Genomic DNA, 17,429 nt, shown 5'->3' with positions numbered 1-17,429 from the left:
ACCCCAGGAGAAACTCTGCTAGAACCCAGGGCTGCAGCAAGAGGAGGAGGGAGGTAGGGAGGGAGGCAGGAGGTTCAACTAGAAGCCACAAGGTCACACGGTCCCAACAGGACATCCACAGGGGAGCTTCCCACACCAACGCCTATTCCCAAGGCCTAGTTGGCCATAATCTGAGCCCATCAGAGAATAATAATATAATAATAATTATTATAATAATTACTAACATTCATTAAGTGCTTCCTGTATACATTTTACATATCTCATATATATATTTTTTAATATATCCACTCAAGCAACCCATGAGGGAGACACGATTCCTATCCACTATTACAGATGATGAAACCCTTCACAGAGAGGGTGAGTAACTTGCCCAGGGTCACCCAGCCAGGAAACAGTGGGGCTATTTGATCCCAGGCCTTCTTCTCCAGGGTCTGATGCTTGACCATCCTGCTATTACAAGCAAAAAGGAGCCTTTCCAGAAACATTGACATGTTTGTTACAGAACGTTTGGAAAACAGTGAGAAGAACCAAGAGGGCAAGCTCACCTCAAGCCCTGCAAATGGGGAACTTGCAAGGAGGGCAGAGAAGGGGACTCCAGACAGGGGACAGCGTGAGCCAAGGTGTGAAGGCCGGAGCCGCAGGACTGGAGAGGGGCTTGTGGGTGGGCAGGACAAAGCGGCAGGAGTCACTCTTGAGGGTGACCGGCTGGTCCTGGAGTCACTGGCACTGAGCCAGTCTGTCCAGGTGGTGAGAGAAGCTGGGCCTCCCGCCCATCACCAGGACCTGCCAACAGGCCTGAGGAGGAACTGACCACAGCTTTGTGCCTTCCCCAAGTGCTTCCTCCTCGCCCCATAATTATGTGATTACTCACTGGTGGTTCTGGGCAGAGGGCAGGGCCTCCTAGAGACAGCAGTCCCCTACCTTTTTGGCACCAGGGACCTGTTTCATGGAAGACAATTTTTCCATGAATGGGGTGGGGGATGGTTTCGGAATGATTCAAGCACATTATATTCACTGTGCAGTTTATTTCTATTTTATTACATCAGCTCCACCTCAGATCATCAGGCATTATATCCCAGAAGTTGGGGACCCCAGTCCTAGAACATGGGCTCTGAATATCCAAAAACGTCCATGCAGAGGCCAGGGCTGCTTGGAGAGAGAAAGTTCCCTTCCCCTGCTCCCAGGAACTCCAACCTGCAGGACCCAGACCGGCTCCTGCTGCCAGTGGCAGGGAAGTATGTCCCCCCCTACCTGTTCTGGGTCCCCAGGGTCTCCATGTAGCCAGGGGCCAAGGCTGGGCCTCGCCAGCAGCTGGAGAGCCGGGCAGGTAATATTAGAAGCTTAGAGGCTTTTGGGTTCCCAAAACTCCAGACTCACTCTATTCAGAGACAAAAACACCTCTGTTTTTGACTCGCCCTTCTTAGAAGAGCTGTTCCCTTTATAGCCCGGGGCATAACCAGCGCCAATCAAGGGCCCGCACAAAGTCGGAGTGGCAGTCACCAGGTGCAAACTTCCTGGCAGCCTGCCTCACGCGCCCCACTCAGCCCTCACACCCAGACACCCCTGGGAGGGTGAGACAGACAAGTGAGCAGACGGCTACCTAGGGGCAGAAGGCAGAGCAGGGAAGCATGGAGATGCATGGATGGAGGGAGAACTGGAGGGTGATGGTCCCCCAGGGAAGGGGGATCTGCTGAAGAGGTGGGAGGTGATCCAGGTGGCAGGATTCCAGCAACCCAGAATACAGACCTGGGAGAGGGAGCGACTTCTGCCCGACTCCCCACAGCTGGGGATGGGTAAACTAGAGGGGGGCCCAGAGAGACAGGAGGGTGGGAAGGGAGCTGGAGACCCCATCAGTGGGTTGAGGGAGATGGTGAGCTCATTTGGGGATACACAGTCTCCAGTCTTGCAGGGAGCAAGGCCATCCGAGTCCCAGCCAGACTAGTGGGGAGGTCACGGACAAGAGTCTGAAGTGGGTCTTGGCTGTGATAAGCCAAGATCCTTTTTATTAACCAAGCTACCAGGAGGCAGGGGTTTCCCAGGATGCAAGGAGTGAGCTGCCCATCAGAGGGGTATGTAAACAAGGGGGTGGACAGCACTGGTCAGAATTTTGCAGAGGGTTCATGAGCTGGAAAGCTGGCTGCACTAGAATAGCGTCCTCCAGTGCATTCTGAGGAGCAGCTCCACCAGGATCACGCAGGACAATTCAAGAGCAATGCAGATCCCTGGGCCCCAACACAGACACGACTGAATCAGACTCTGAGGACAGAGGGCCAGGAAAGTGAATTTATAATGAAAGTGAAGTGAAAGTGTTAGTCACTCAGTCATATCCAACTCTTTGTGACCCCATGGACTATAGCCCACCAGCCTCCTCTGTCCATGGAATTCTTCAGGCAAGACTACTGGAGTGGGTAGCCACTTCCTTCTCCAGGGAATCTTCCTGACCCAGGAAATGAAATTTGTAATAAGCTCCCCTAAACCTGATTCTTATGCTCAATGAATTTAAGAACCACTGAAGAGTCCCTGAAGTCTCTTCCCCGGAGAGAATCTGGATTCTCCTCCCGGCAGATAAGCAGATCAAAGAGAGCCGTGTCCCTGACGCAGGACCGCCGTGGGGCCCATGGAGCCCACAGCGACCCCTCAGGGATGCAGGCTTAGCTCTCTTAGCCCTTGTAGCCTGGGTGTAACTGGTAGGTACTGCCTTTCTGTTAAACACCTACAGCACATTTGCGCACACCAAGGCCAGCCAGAGAGAGGGGCAGAGCTGGGAGTGGAAGCAGGTGGACCATTCCAGAATCCTGGCTCCTGGGCTCCGCTGACCTCTCGCCTTCCGGGCCTCAGAAGAACGGGTAGCCAGCAAGGACCTCCCTGTACTTCATGCCACACCAGCGTCCCCACACTTCCTGCCCCAGCCCCACTCTAACCCCTGCCAGCCTCTCTCCACCCATCTCCCCTCCAGCCTCATCTCTGGAAAAGCAGCACTCGATACCTATGACCCCCCAACTCCAGGGACCTTCCTCTCTTCCCCTCTGTCCCCTGTGCAGCTTCTCACAGGCACCGTCTACTCGCTAGTCTGCACTCTGGCCTCGTCACCTCTCATCCTTCCCCCCCCCGCCCCCCGCTCCCCGTCTGCCCCTCCACTCCACAGCTCAGGTCCCGCAGCGGTCCCCTCACCGGCATTTGGCTTGAGACCCCTCCCTTCTGGAGCCCCTCCCCCCCCCGCCTGGAGACTGAGCTCCAAGAGGTGGTCCAGCTCCGGCCAACAAAGTGTCACAAAGCTGTCCCTCCCATGAGGCTTTGGGAAGGTGGGGAGGCAGGGGAAGGGGGGCTAGCAGCCTCCCTGGGTTGACAGGCCCCACTGAGCTTTGGGGGCTGGATGCCTCTAAGCCAGGGGAGGAGCAGGAGGAGCACCAGGTGGGCTGGGTCCAGTCTGGCCCCCTGGGTGGTACCCGCCCGCTCCCAAGCACTGCCAGATGGGTCAGACTATGGTTGACTGGCCCCCTCACCTCCCCTCTCCCCACCACCCCCTCCCCGACCCCTGCCCCCAACCCACACGTGGCGCTACAAAGAGGCCGACTCTGCCAGGTTAATCATTCCTGCAACGGAGACCACGGGCGGGCGCAGTCTTCACATATCTGTGGGGCTGTCATGTGGAGCAGGAACAGGGCTGGTGGGGAGGCGGAAGAAGCTGTGGGCGGGGGCAGGTTTCAGCGGACAAGCTGTGTTGGGGGTGGGGGCAGGTCATCACCCTGTGCCTACAAGTGGGCAGCCATACCCAGGGCAAGCTTTGCCAGCGCAATCCCATACACTGAGGGCTTTCCCTCAGGCCATCTTGCTCATCCCGCCAGGCCAGTTATGATTGCCCCTTTTTATAGGCAAGGAAACTGAGGCCCAAGGCCGTTCAGCAGGTCTGTGGCTGAGTCTGGGCTGGAGCCCAAGTCTCTTGTCTGGAGGGAGGAAAAGAGAAGAGCCGGCAGCCTTGCAGCTGATACACTCACCCGGGAGTCACAGACGGGATAGCGTTGTCGACACCCGCTAGCCTGGGTCAAAGGAAGGGCCAGAGCATCTATACAGAGAGTGAGCCTCCTGTCCACAGCAGTATTCAAGCAGGTTTTGTTGGCTAATTACATGACTACACTTCCCCACAGCCCTTTCAAACTCAGATTCCAGGATGCCAGGATTTCTTTAGGAGATGGAAGATGAGAAAGTAGGAACTGCTGATTTATTACCAGAACCCCAGCCAGCATTCCCTGCCCTGGGCAGAGGGCACAAGCTTCATAGGGATCATCTTGTTTCACCCTCACCATAATCCAGGAGGTCTTTTCATCCCCGTTTTCCATACAGGGAAACTGAGGCTCGGTGACACAAAGTGACTTGCCTAGGGCACACAGAGCTGGGAAGTGGCAGAAGCAGGGCTGACACCCAGGTTCATGCGTCTGCACTGGACCACCCTCAGGACGGCTCTGCTTCCCTCGGGCCCACCGCTGGGCCATGCTGGGCTGCCAGGAGGCAGGACAAGGGCTTTGGGGTGTCGCTAGGGTGGGGACCCTGTGTAATCCACAAGGGCACAACCCTTCAGTGTTTAACAGCTTCACTGTGGTCTCCTAGAAGGAGGCCGGGAGGCTGGACGGAGAGTGAGGCTCGGGGGGGGGAGTGCTAGACTCTGGACCCAGCATCACATGGTCGGGACAGCATCAGGACTCACTGGAGCCCGAGCCTTGCAGCCCATGATACGGGAGCTGGGGTAGTCTGGACCCACCTGGGCTGGGTGCCCCCGAAGTCCAGCATCCCTGACTGCATACCCAGTGTAGAGGCCAAGGAGACCACTTGCTGAGAAGGATGGCAGTCAAGAAACAGGGGCAAAGAAAGAGGCCTGGAGTCAGAAAGCCCGGGTCCCAGCCCTGGCTCAGTGCCTCTACGGGCTGTGTGACCCTGGTCCAGGCCCCTGGCCTCTCTGAGCCTCCACGTGCTTACCCACAACACAGGAGTGATAGAGGATATGTTTGAGAATGCCAGGGAGGCCCCCGGTCCAAGGTAACTGCTTGCTGACCTCGGTCCCTGACCCCATGGTCTCTGAAGCCCCATCTGACCTCTGGGCCACTCAACAGCAGAAGTCCGGCCCTGAGCAGGACAGACGCCAGCTGCCCCCGTTCAACACCCCAGGCCCAGCCCTCTGCCCTGACCCCCATACCTACCAGCAGGATGTCGGCAACCACCGCCCAGTTGCAGGACAGGAGAAGCTCCCCAAGGGCCAGGAACACCTGTGGACACAGGGGGTCAGGATGAGGCTCCCTGGATTTCAATCACCAGCCCCTCCCCGTGGTGTCTTCCCACCCGGGCAGAGGGAGACTAGTCTGCACACAGGAAGCCCCATCGAGACTACCTGGGGTGGGTGAGGTCTGCAACTGTTATCCCAGTGGCAGCAGCCTCCAGAGTGGGTGGTAGGAATGGTTTAGTCGCTAAGACATGTCAGACTCCTGCAACCCCACGGACTGTAGCCCACCAGGCTCCTCTGTTCATAGGATTTTCCAGGCAAGAATACTGGAGTGGGTTGCCATTCCCTTCTGCAGGGGATCTTCCTGACCCAGGGATCAAACCTGCATCTCCTGCATTGACAGGTGGATTCTTTATCACTGAGCCACCAGAGAAGCTCCCAGAGTGGGCAGACATCTCCATCTGGGCAGATGGCCAGCCATGACCCAGAGAGAGGTCAGGGCCCAGGCCTGGGAAGAGCACGTCCTTGAGGTCACCCAGGATAGTAGCCAGGACTCCCAGGCCACTTTATATATTTTTTTTAATTTTTATTTTTATTTGACTACACTGGGTCTTAGCTACAGCACGTGGGATCTTTAGTTGTGGCATGCAAACTCTTAGTTGCAGCATGTGGGATCTAGTTCCCTGACCAGGGATCAAACCCAGACCCCTGCATTGGGAGCACAGAGTCTTAGCCACTGGACCACCAGGAAAGTCCCTCCCAGGCCACTTTTAAAGGTGGGGAAACAGAGAAAGGTCCAGAGATTGCTCTGGCCTTGCCCTCCCCTCCCGCTTTGTTCCCCTAAGGCCAGTGTACACTAAGGAGGCACCTACTGCATACCAGCCAGACCACCCAAACCAGACACCCCATCCACAGCCCCTCCCAGGCCTTCCCCTTCCCAGTTCCCTGGAGCATCACAGTGAGGTGAGCAAGGCTGAGACAGTAAATTGTGCCCGGATCAGGGCTTGTCTGAGGTCATCAGCTGGCCGAGGACAAAGCCAGACTGAAACACGAGGCTTCCAGCCCCTGTCCGCTGCCCACCCCCGCCCTGGGCACCTATGGGGCTCAGAAAACCTGATGTACCCCCCCACCCCTACCGCCCTGTTTGCCTATCCTGCAGGTGACCAGAGGCCGCTGTGGGCCTGTCTCTCCCAGCTCCCTGAACCCCCCACCTCGTGCCAAAGGATTAGGACAATCTTCATTCCACTCACTCAAGAAGAGTTTAATGAGGCAGGAAGGAGGAGGGGAAAGTCTCATTTCTCCTGAGAGCTTATTGCTGGAGTGGAATTAGTCATTCCTGGAGTCACGGGGCTCTGCCCAGGGCAGCCCAGGCTCTGGCACCCAAAGGCCTACAAGAACCCAGGACAGAGGAACCGAAGAGTTACTGCATGCCCACCGATGACACACCAGTCCTGTCCCCTTCTGTCACCCACCCAACTCTCAGCCACCTCCTAAGACACGCACCATGACTCCCACTTCACAGATGAGAAGGATCAGGCCCAGGTCACATACCACTTTTTGGTGAGCCCCTCACCCGAGTGACAAGATGAGAGATAGGAAGCTGTCAGGGGGCCAGGGGGAGAGACTCTGAAAGGCCCCAGAAGCCACAGGGCAGGGCGAGGCTGGCACAAGATGAGTCAGAGGAAAGCTCAGGATGGGGAGGGCTTCCAGGTGGAGGTGGCCCTGAGCAGAGCCCTGAAGGATGGGCAGGATCGGGATGGGTCTAGAAGAGCCCCAAGGCCACACCAGGCAGAGAACCCAGTGAGCAGAGGCGGAGGCCAGAAGGCACCTGCCAGGCTGGGTGGGCAGGAGTGTGGCCAGGGCTTCAGGGAGAGGGCAGGACCCACTGGGGAGGGGGCGCAGCAGGGGTCTTCTCCCAGTCTCACCAGGCCTTGGCCCTCCACAAACTGGGGAACTCTTGAGGGCAAGGCGGGCCTCCTCTGGGCCTGGGCTGGGCACCCACAGGGCTAGGAATCAGGAAGTGGCCGGTGGGCGAGCCTTAGGTGGGGCCCAGGCAGGCCGCAGACCCGCATTCCAGCTCGGCAGGGTCTGCCAAGCCAGCCTCCTGGGGCCACATGAAAGCGGGGACCACTCACACCCATCCTCCCCTTGACTCCCACCTCCAGGGATGGCCAGGCCACTGTCCCCCCCCGACCCCCAGCTCCAGCTCACAGGCCAGGGTCCTACCCTCCACACCCCCTGCGCCAGCCACTCCGAGCTGCTTTCTCTGCTGGGGCTGCATTCTGCCCCCTGCCCGCCCCCAACACCCACAGGACACGCTGAAATACACCTTTTCCTTCCTCCAGCTGGAGCAGGGTGGATCCTGTCCCAAAATAGAGCCGATCAGAGGGAGGCCGCAGCCACAATGGAGCCTTTCAGGCTGAACAAACCACGGGAGGAGGCCAGGTTTCCTCAGACACACCTGGAAACCCACCCCAAGCCACCAAACCCTTGTCTCCACACGGCGGCTCTGAGGGGCAAAGCGGGGCCCGGCTAGGGAGAGGCCACCTCCTCATCCCATAATTACAGAGCCTCCTGAGGCGCCGCCTGGGCTCAGGGAGGGTCACTCCTTCAGAGAGGTGTGACCCCCTGACAGTACACAGCTCGGTCCCACCCTGCCACACGTGTCTGCTCCAAGGAGATCACCACCCGCTGGGCCGTGATTTTTCCCCAGCCCCCGCCCCACCAGGTGCCTCCACGGTGCCAAGAGCTTGTGCTTCGAAAGCTGGAAGAGGGACTTCCCTGGTGGTCCAGTGGCTGAGACTCCACACTCCTCGGTTCGATTCCTGGTCAGGGAACTAGACCCCACATGCTGCAACTAAAACCAGTACAGCCAAATAGATTTTTAAAAACGAGAATAAAAGATAACCTAGGAGGGGAACACACATAAATCCATGGCTGATTCAGGTGAATGTATGACAAAAACCACTAAAATATTGTAAAGTAGTTAGCCTCCAACTAATAAAGATAAATGGAAAAAAAAAATAACCTAGGAGACAACCTCAGTGGGCACTGTTTGTGTTCCCCACAGGCTGCGTGCAAATCAGGCCTTAGAAGTCAGCAGCTTCCATGACCAACTCAGACTTGGGTTCCACAATTAAAAAACCAACCAAACAAGAAGGGCCCTGGTTGGAAGTAAAGTCAGGGTGAAGAATGTAGTCAGTGAACTGGGCATAGCTCTTCCTACACAGGCCCCTCAGCCCCCTGGACGCCCTCTCCTGCACGGCTGCAGGCCCCTTGCACTGACCAGGTCGCCAGATCTGCTGTCTCCCCCATCTGCTCCCCCCACACACATTACTGTCCTCACCCAGGGTGTTTGAGGCAGCCAGGATGCAGGTCCCACACAGAACCTGGCCACCAGCAAGCTGCCCAGGCGACTTTGCTCCTAGATGGCCCCTGTCCCAACCCCCCATCACTCTGGTCAGACACAGACAGGGGGAGGCGGGGAAGCTCCTCCACGCCTTGCTGGCCCTCACACCCCTCCAGACACTGATTCCTGTCCATGCTGATCCTAGATGTCCCTCCCTTCTGCCCCCTCCTCCCATCTGCTGTCTGGCCTGGGCCAGTCTCTCCTCCTCACTGGTTTCCCAGGCCCCAGCATCGCCCCCCCACCCACAACAGCAGCCCCAGAGGGGACTTCCGAAAGGGAAATCTGACTCTGCCCTCATCCCCTTAGGACCGGTACATGCTTTCCCCTGCACCCCAACTCCATCCCCTGGGCCACAGGGCCTGGGAATGCCGCTGGGAGCCTGAGAAGCATGGAGCCCTGCAGTCCCTGGCCTTTTCCATCTCAGACTCAAGAGGATTTCCCCCTTGAGTTGGGGCAGTGATGATGAATATTTCTGGCCTGAGTCACCCCCAGCCAGAGAGGCGGGCACACACACACACACTCACACAAAACCACACAAGCACACACAGACACAAGCATCCTCAAGACCTCACACACACAAACACACACACACAAGAGGTCCAACACCCACGCACACATACCTAGACTCAAAACCTGAGATGCACATGCAAAACTCACACACCGCAAGGAAACACATAAGTAGGTAACAGGGATGATGTTCCAAGTATAAAAACATGTATGGCAAGAGTACCAACCAAACAGATAGTGGCTGCTTGCTGGGGTGAACCTGTCGGAAAACAGCCGAGCATGTACACACGCCTGCTTGTGATCTCATGATGTGGACAAGAAGTCACTCACACACAATCACACAGGCACACACGTATGTGTGTGCTAAGTCACTTCAGTTGTGTCTGACTCTTCGCAACCCTATGGACTGTAGCCTGACAGGCTCCTCTGTCCATGGGATTCTCCAGGCAAGAATACTGGAGTGGGTTGCCATGCCCTCCTCCAGATCTTCCCAGTCCAGGGATCAAACTTGTGTCTCTAAATGTCCCCTGCATTGCCAGGCAGGTTCTCTACCGCTAACACCATCTGGGAAGACCACATACACATACACATACACACAAATATCCTCTTGTTTTTGCACTCAGGCACCTATATACACATGGACATGCACACACTCATACTTTCATACACATCATCACCCCTCCTTGTGTACACCCGCAGGCACACGTAGGCACGGGCAGGGAGCAGGAGGGAAGCTGGAACACCTACTCCAGAGAAGACTCAGTCCCTGTGGGGTAGAAAGGACAGTGTCTCCACTTTGGTCCATCTCACTCTTCCAACTGGGTAGTCACTGACCTCTGAACTGCAGAGAATGGGTTCTAGGCACCCCAGGAAGGGGGAAAGCAAAGGTCTCCCAAAGGCTCATGGAGACTCGGGGAGAGCTAAGGCCGATCTTCCCCTTGCATGGGTCAACTCTTCACCCAGTGTGGCTGAGCCAGTCAGGATGCAGGTCCCCAGCACAGACTGGCCATCAGCAAGCTGCTGGGCCGGCTGGCACACTTCGCCCCTGGGCCTGCCAGCCTGTAACCGCAGGAACTGACTCAGGGCACACGGTACCATCCGGCTCCCAGGGGCCAGCAGCCCGGGAGGCAGGCAGGTGGGGAGTGGGCTCCAGTCCCCCTGGAGAACTCCGCTGACACAGCGGGCTCTGCTGCCCATCCAAGAGACATCTGCTAGCTTCCCGCAGGGACTGGGTCCTCAGAAGAAGAGTAGGTGGGCCTCTCTGAGCTCCTCTGAAGCAGCCCCTGGCAAGTCTCAGTTACTCCAGCCCAAGATGCAAGAGAAAATTATCCAAGAAGCCCCCAAGGGCCAAGTGGTAGGAGAGGCCCCCAACCTGGGGTATCTGCACAGCCCACCAGTCTCTGTCAAGTACACTGAGGAGGCTCCTCCAGCATGCCAGCCAGGCACTCCATCCACAGCCCCTCCCAGGCTTTCCCCATCCCAGACCTCTGGAGCATCACAGAGAGGTGAGCAAAGCTGAGTCAGTAAATTGTGCTCGGTTCTCAGCCAGAGGTGACAGCAGATCCCATAACCAACCTTGGAACCCTCAGCTGACCCTGCCCACTGCTACAGGGGGGACACACATCCTGGCTACTCCCTGCCAAGCACCACACAAGGTTCCCTTGTTGGCACCAGACTGGGCAGATGTGGGGCCTTCATCCTTGGTCCTTGCTCAGGAATCTCCAAGGTGGAGGAAGGCCGCATCCCCTCCCGGATGTGAAGGCCTCAGTGACCACCAGGCTGACTCTGCTTTGTCGTGGTAGCTGCATCTCTTCTTGGGCCACTAGAGAACTCAGACTTACAACCCAGTGTGCGCTGGAAGGAGCCTAAAGGTCATCTGGAGCAACTCTTGGGTAAAAACGTGCTCAGTCGCTCAGTTGTATCCGACTCTTTGCCATCCCACAGGCTGTAACCTGCCAGGCTCCTCTGTCCATGGAATTTTTCAGGCAAGAATACTGGAGTGGGTTGCCATTTCCCACTCTAAGGGATCTCCCCAACCCAGGGATTGAACCTGCGTCTCCAGTGTCTCCTGCATTGGCAGGCAGATTCTTTACCACTCTGCCACCTGGAAAGCCCCCATATTACATTTGATCTTAGCTAAAAGGCTGAGAAGTCTTTTGTAAAAATGGAAGGTTGCAATTGCATCATAGACCGCCCATCCCCCAGAAGTAAAAAAATAAATAACGCCAGGGGGGAAAAAAAAATGTTTTTCACCAAAGAAAAGAACAAAGCCTAATGAGATAAGCATTAAATATTGGCAACCAAGGCAAAAAAAACCAGATGATTCTAGGATAGACAATATAGCCCTTCCTAGCTCTCTCTCCCCTAAAGCTATTCTCCAAAACCCCCATATCTGAGGGAGATAAACTGAGCAGGGGTCCTTTGTTTTCACTCTTAACTGAGACCCAGTGGCAAAAGCTGCTGGGGAGAAATGGGTGGAAGTGGAGAAAGTGAGTGAATGACATGAGTTACTGACTTCACGTGAGGCCTAAAAACAGCTCCCATCCCAGAAGAGGGGATATACCCAGTCATTAAGTAGAATGAACCCTGTGATAGAGCATTTACCTAAATCCCAGAAGAAAGAGCAGCGTCCAGGTGTTCTAACAAAGCCACTCCCACCTTACCTGAGCCCTGCAATTCCCTCCAGTGACAGAAAACCTAACACTCAACTCTCAAGCTGCAGCCCCTTTGGGGAAGAGAAGAGTCACAGAGAAGGCAGGAAGAGGGTCGAAGAAAACAAAAAGTCACCCACACTACATCACAGCAATCTGACATCAGAGCAGAGCTGCCCACAGCCAGGCTGGGGAAAGCACGCAGCATGTGAACTATGCAAACATACAGAAAAAGAGAGAGAGGGAAGGAGGAAGGAAAGTGGGGAGGAAAGAAGGGAGGAAGGCAGAGAAGGAGGGAGGGAGGAAAGAGAGAGAAAACAGGAAAAATAAAGAAAAAGGGAAGAGAGGACGAGAGGCAAAAGGAAGGGGAAAAGAAAGGAGGGAAGGAAAGAAAGGAGGAGGGAAGAAGGAAGGAGAGAAAGAAACAGAGGAAACAGGTGGAGGAGGGAGAAGAAAGAGAGGAAGAAAAAAGAACCTAACCTAGAAGACAAAGGACAGGAAAAGAAGCAGGAGGAAATCTCTAATAATTGTTCCACACTAGTTGTGTGCTCAGTCGCTTCAGCCGTGTCCAATTCTGTGACCCCATGGACTGTAGCATGCCAGGCCCCTCTATGGAGTGGGTTGCCAGGCCCTCCTCCAGGGGATCTTCCCAACCCAAGAATCGAACCCGGGTCTCCCTCATTGCAGGTGGATTCTTCACCACTGAGCCACTGGGGAAGCACTTGCAAACTATATTGAATATTAATTCAATAAAGAAAGAGCTCAAAGGACTTCGCTGGCGGTCCAGTGGCTAAGACTCTGCACTCCCAATGCAGAGGGCCCGGGTTTCATCCCTCCTCAGGGAACTAGACCCTACATGCCACAGCTAAAGATCTTGCATGCTGCAATGAAGACAGAAGATCCCATATGCTGCAACTAAGATCTGGTGCAGCCAAATTAATAAATAAATATATTTTTTAAAAAGGAAAAAAAGCTGGTCAGGATTCATCAATAAGTCCAAAATTTTCAAATTAATTTGAAGTTAAACAATTCCTTTGATTTCAATTCAATTTCTTCAGGTAAGTTCATACAAACGAATGAAACATTACATGATTCTATTTATACAAAATATCCAGAACAGGAAAATCTATAAAGACAGAAAGTAGATTAGCAGTTACATAGAGCTGGAATAGACAGTGGCTGGGCGAAATGGTGAATGATTTATATGACTATAGAGTTTCTTTTTTTAACAGAAAGTCCAAGGAATGCATCTACTCTGTTGTCCCTTAGGAAGTTTCTTTTTGAGGTGATGAAATGTTCTACAATTGATGTGATGATGATTGCAAAACTCTGCAAATATATTGCTGCTGCTGCTGCTGCTAAATCGCTTCAGTCGTGTCCAACTCTGTGCGACCCCAGAGATGGCAGCCCACTAGGCTCCCCCGTCCCTGGGATTCTCCAGGCAAGAACACTGGAGTGGGTTGCCATTTCCTTCTCCAATGCATGAAAGTGAAAAGTGAAAGTGAAGTTGCTCAGTCGTGTTCAACTCTTAGCGACCCCGTGGACTGCAGCCTACTAGGCACCTCCGTCCATGGGATTTTCCAGACAAGAGTAGCGGAGTGGGTTGCTATTGCCTTCTCCTGCAAATATACCAAAAACCATTAAATTTTGCACTTTAAATGGGTGAATTGCATGGCACATGAATTTCATCTCAATAAATCTATTTTTAAAATTACCATATAGGGACATCCCCAGTGGTCCAGCAGTTAAAGACTCCACACTTTCAATGTGGGAGGCAAGGGTTCGATTCCTGGTTGGGGAACTAAGATCCCATGTATCCCAAGGCACAGTAAAAGAATTTTTTAAAAAGAAACAAAAAAAATTTCCATATAACCCCAGTTTAATAAAAGTATTTCTAAAAACATAAACCTATGTTTATACACTGAGAGACACATATAGAAGGATGGTCACATAAAAGTGGAAACAAACAGGCCAAGATGTTAAGACTAGCTGATTCTGGAGGATGAGAAAATGGAAAGTTGTTATTTTCTTCTTCAGGCTTTTCTGGTTTTGCTTTTTTTTTTTTTTTTTTAATTTTCCCCCAAATAAAAATAGAAAGGTCACTGATAGAGTGTGCTGGATTGAACTGCTGGTCTGAACGTTTGAGTTTACTGTGGTAGCATGTGGCTGCCACATCCCTGACGTGTCAAGGGCCCCAGAGTATCATCCTCAGTCCTCTCCTCTTCTCTATTCAAGCTCAGGCCCGTGCTGATTTCATTCAGCCGCATGGCTTTAAATAACCAGCCTAGACCTCTCTCCTGAACTCCAGACTCATATATTTCCAACTGCCCCTTACAATCTGCAGGTGAATATCCCAAAAGGCACCTCAAATTCAAAACGTCTAAAATTGAACTCCCAATCCCACTCTTTTCAAAAGCAAAAAGCAAAAAAACAACTTAGCACCTCCATCTCAGTAAATGGCAACTCTGTGTTTCCAACAGCTCAGGCCAAAAACCCTGGAGTCATCCTTTCTCTCATCCTTTTCTCTCATACCCCACACCCAACCCATCAGGAAATCCTGTTGATTCTACTTCCACAACACACCCAGAATCTGACCACTTCTTCACACTTCCTCCATAACCAGCCCAATTCAAACCATAGGCATCTCTTGCCTGTATTATTGTAAAGTCTGCTAATGGGTTTTCCTATCTCTTATCTTTATCTATTTCATTTTGTTATCATCACAGCAGCCAGGAAGACCTTGTTAAGCCACATGCTAGGCAGTTACAAGTGAAAATCAAAGTGTTAGTTGCTCAGTCATGTCCTGCTCCTTGCGACCCCATGGACTTTAGCTTACCAGGCTTCTCTGTCCGTGGAATTTTCCAGGCAAGAACACTGGGGTGGGTTGCCATTTCCTTTTCCAGGGGATATTCCCAACACACGGATCGAACCAGATTCTTTACTGTCTCAGCCACCAGGGAAGCCCAGGTAGTTACAAAAAGTCCCCAGTTGGGACTTCCCTGGTGGTCCAGTGCTTAGGACTCCATGCTTCCACTGCAGGGGGCATGAGTTCAATCCCTGGTCAAAAAACTCAGATCCTACATGCCATAAATAAGTTAAAAAAGTTAACAAAACAGTTCCCAATTAATCATGCTTCTTGGTATTCACATCCTTGTACAGTCCTCTCTCAAGGGGAAAACTAGGCCCGCTTTACCCTTTGCTTCAACCGATGCAGTAAGGCAGCAGTGATGCAATGCTCTTCCTGGCGGAGGCCTTAAGAGACTTCACAGCTTCTACATCTGCTTTCTGAGAATGTGGCCCTGACACCACAATGGAAGCAACGGGTTTGGGCCAGTGGAGGATGGGAGACCACATGGAGGAGAACAGAGGAACCCCAGCCAACCACCAGACACGAATGAGATCAGCTTGGAGGTTCAACCCAGTCTCCCAGTTAAAGGCAGCTATGGAGTGAGCTATGGGCTGATTTCATGTGAAACCAGCCATGAAACCATCCAGCCAACTCACAGAATCATAAGAATAAATTGTTAACTTAAGCCACTAAGTGTTATGGCGATTTGTTACTCACCAAGAGCTAACTGATACAAACCATCAGTCAGAGCATCACCTCTGAGCTAGAAACCCTCTAATGGCTTCCCATTTCACTTAAATTGGAAGCCAAAGTCATTTGATGTACAGGGTTCCATACAATCAGCACCTCCCCCTCCACCCCTACCATTCCCTCTGACCTCATCTCCTCTGCTCTACCCTGGCTGGACCCATTCCAACCGCATTTCCTAGAAGACACCTGTATGCTTCCCCGCCCCCCTCCCCCCAGGGCCATTGCACTTGCTGTTCCCTCTGCATGGAGGGCTCTCCCCACCTCTACCCCCGTATCCACATGGCTCCTTCCCTCACTGGCTTCAGGTTCCCACTGAAGCATCACCTTCTCAGTGAGGCCTCCCTGACCTCCTGGCACAGCCCAGACCCTCTTCTTGTCCACTCTCCATACGCTGTTCTTTTCCACAGAACTCAGCCCCATCTAACTCACCATTTATTTCTTTTTTTTTTTTTTTCGGCTGCATGCATGGCATGTGAGATCTTAGTTCCCCAACCAGGGATTGAACTCATGCCCCCTGCATTGGAAACATGGAGTCTTAACCACTGTACCACCAGGGAATCCCCTATTTTATGTCTATTTTGGTGCATACATATTTTTGCCTGTTTTGTTCAATGATGCACCCTCAGAGCCTAGAACAGTGCCTGACACACAAGATATGCTTGGGAAATACTGGATAAGTGAGTGAGCATCATTTCCGCTCATCCTGGCTGGGACCTGTCTTGCAGCCACCTCACCATGTCCCCAACTCTGCACCCTCTGCCCGTGAAGCCCAGCAGGGTATGAAGGTAAGACCCCTCACTCCCAGGGTTCTCACCTGTGAGATGAGAAGAGCAGCACAGAACCAGAGACAACTTGGGCAGGGACGGGTTACACTTGTGGGGCTTCAAGGCTGCGTGTGCCCAGATCTACTTCACCATAATGCCGGATAGCAACAGGACCCAGGGCTCAGTGAAAGATGAGCCTTTGGACCACAGAGCAGACTATTTTCCCAAAACAGCCACTGCAATATTTCCGCATGCTCTTTCAGATCATTACTAGTCTCCACCAAAAAGAGTAAATCCATTCTCTCTCCCTTTGTATCTGAGCAAGAAGTTGTGGCTCCAATGAAGAACAGAATGCAGTCAAAGTGATGCTCTGTAACTTTCAAGGGTATGTCATCAAAGACTACACAGCTTCACCTGGCTCTCTCAAAACTCTAGTCCTTGGAAGCCAGCCACCATGTTGTAAGCAAGACCCAGCCACATGGGGAGGTCATGGGCAGCTGCTCTAGCCAGTAGCTCCTGCTAAGGCCTAAGCCAACACCCAGCATCAACCATCAGCCCCCAACCTTTGACACCTAGCTCCCACCCCCAATCTGCCCAGTTAACCCCAAGTGGAAAACAGATATGTTTCCCTCACCTCCAACTTGTCCAAACTGCAAATTCATGAGCAAAACAAGTGTTCTTGTTTTTTTAAACCACTAAATTCCATTATATATCTATAGTAACTAAAACTGGCCCCAAAGTTCATTTAGCTCTTCAGTTAAACCAAGGACAAAGTACTAGCACTCCCATTTTATAGCTGAGAAAACTGAGGCTCAGCAAGGTCAAGATCTTGCCCTAACTCACACAGCTAGGCAGCGAAAAAACAGGAAGAGGTTCAGGTCTTTCAGATGCCTCAATGCATGCTTGTTGCCATCTCGCAATTCCAGCTCCTCCCTCTGGACCACAAAGCCCACCTAAGGGGGTACTGCCAGTGTTCAACCATCTCCTCCAGCTACCAGGCCAGCGATGATGGAGTTCCTACCTTGAGCTCAGTCCCTACACTGAACACAAACCGCTTCTCCTCTGAAGGGCAGCGACTCTGGGAAGAAGGCCAAGGAAGAGGGTGTGAGCCAAGACCTGCTGTGTGCGTCTGGATCCCAATTAACAGCCGAGAAGTCAAGTTTCCCTGCCAAGGGGACTGGAAGGAGGGAAAAGAAGGAACCCTCAGCTCCTGCAGGTGGGCCCCAGGGCACAGGCTCCCCCACAGAAAGCCCCAGACCAGACTTTAGATGCTCAGGAAACCTCATCA

At 53.2% G+C, this 17,429-nt stretch overlaps 1 protein-coding gene across 7 annotated transcripts in view; it reads right to left on the bottom strand.

Moving 5' to 3' along the window:
* SPNS3 (SPNS lysolipid transporter 3, sphingosine-1-phosphate (putative)) overlaps nt 1-17,429 on the bottom strand; it is a 73,419-nt gene that overhangs the window by 10,198 nt on the left and 45,792 nt on the right. For all 7 annotated transcript variants that reach the window (XM_061143158.1, XM_061143161.1, XM_061143159.1 and 4 more), the window contains one exon: nt 5,193-5,258. In XM_061143158.1, the coding sequence (XP_060999141.1) occupies nt 5,193-5,258 (66 nt within the window). The remainder of the gene's footprint in view (nt 1-5,192; nt 5,259-17,429) is intronic.

Source organism: Dama dama, chromosome 5 (assembly GCF_033118175.1).
Source record: "Dama dama isolate Ldn47 chromosome 5, ASM3311817v1, whole genome shotgun sequence".
Taxonomy (NCBI): domain Eukaryota; kingdom Metazoa; phylum Chordata; class Mammalia; order Artiodactyla; family Cervidae; genus Dama; species Dama dama.
Note: the sequence above shows the minus strand (reverse complement) of the source record. Positions and strands in the feature narration are given on the sequence as shown.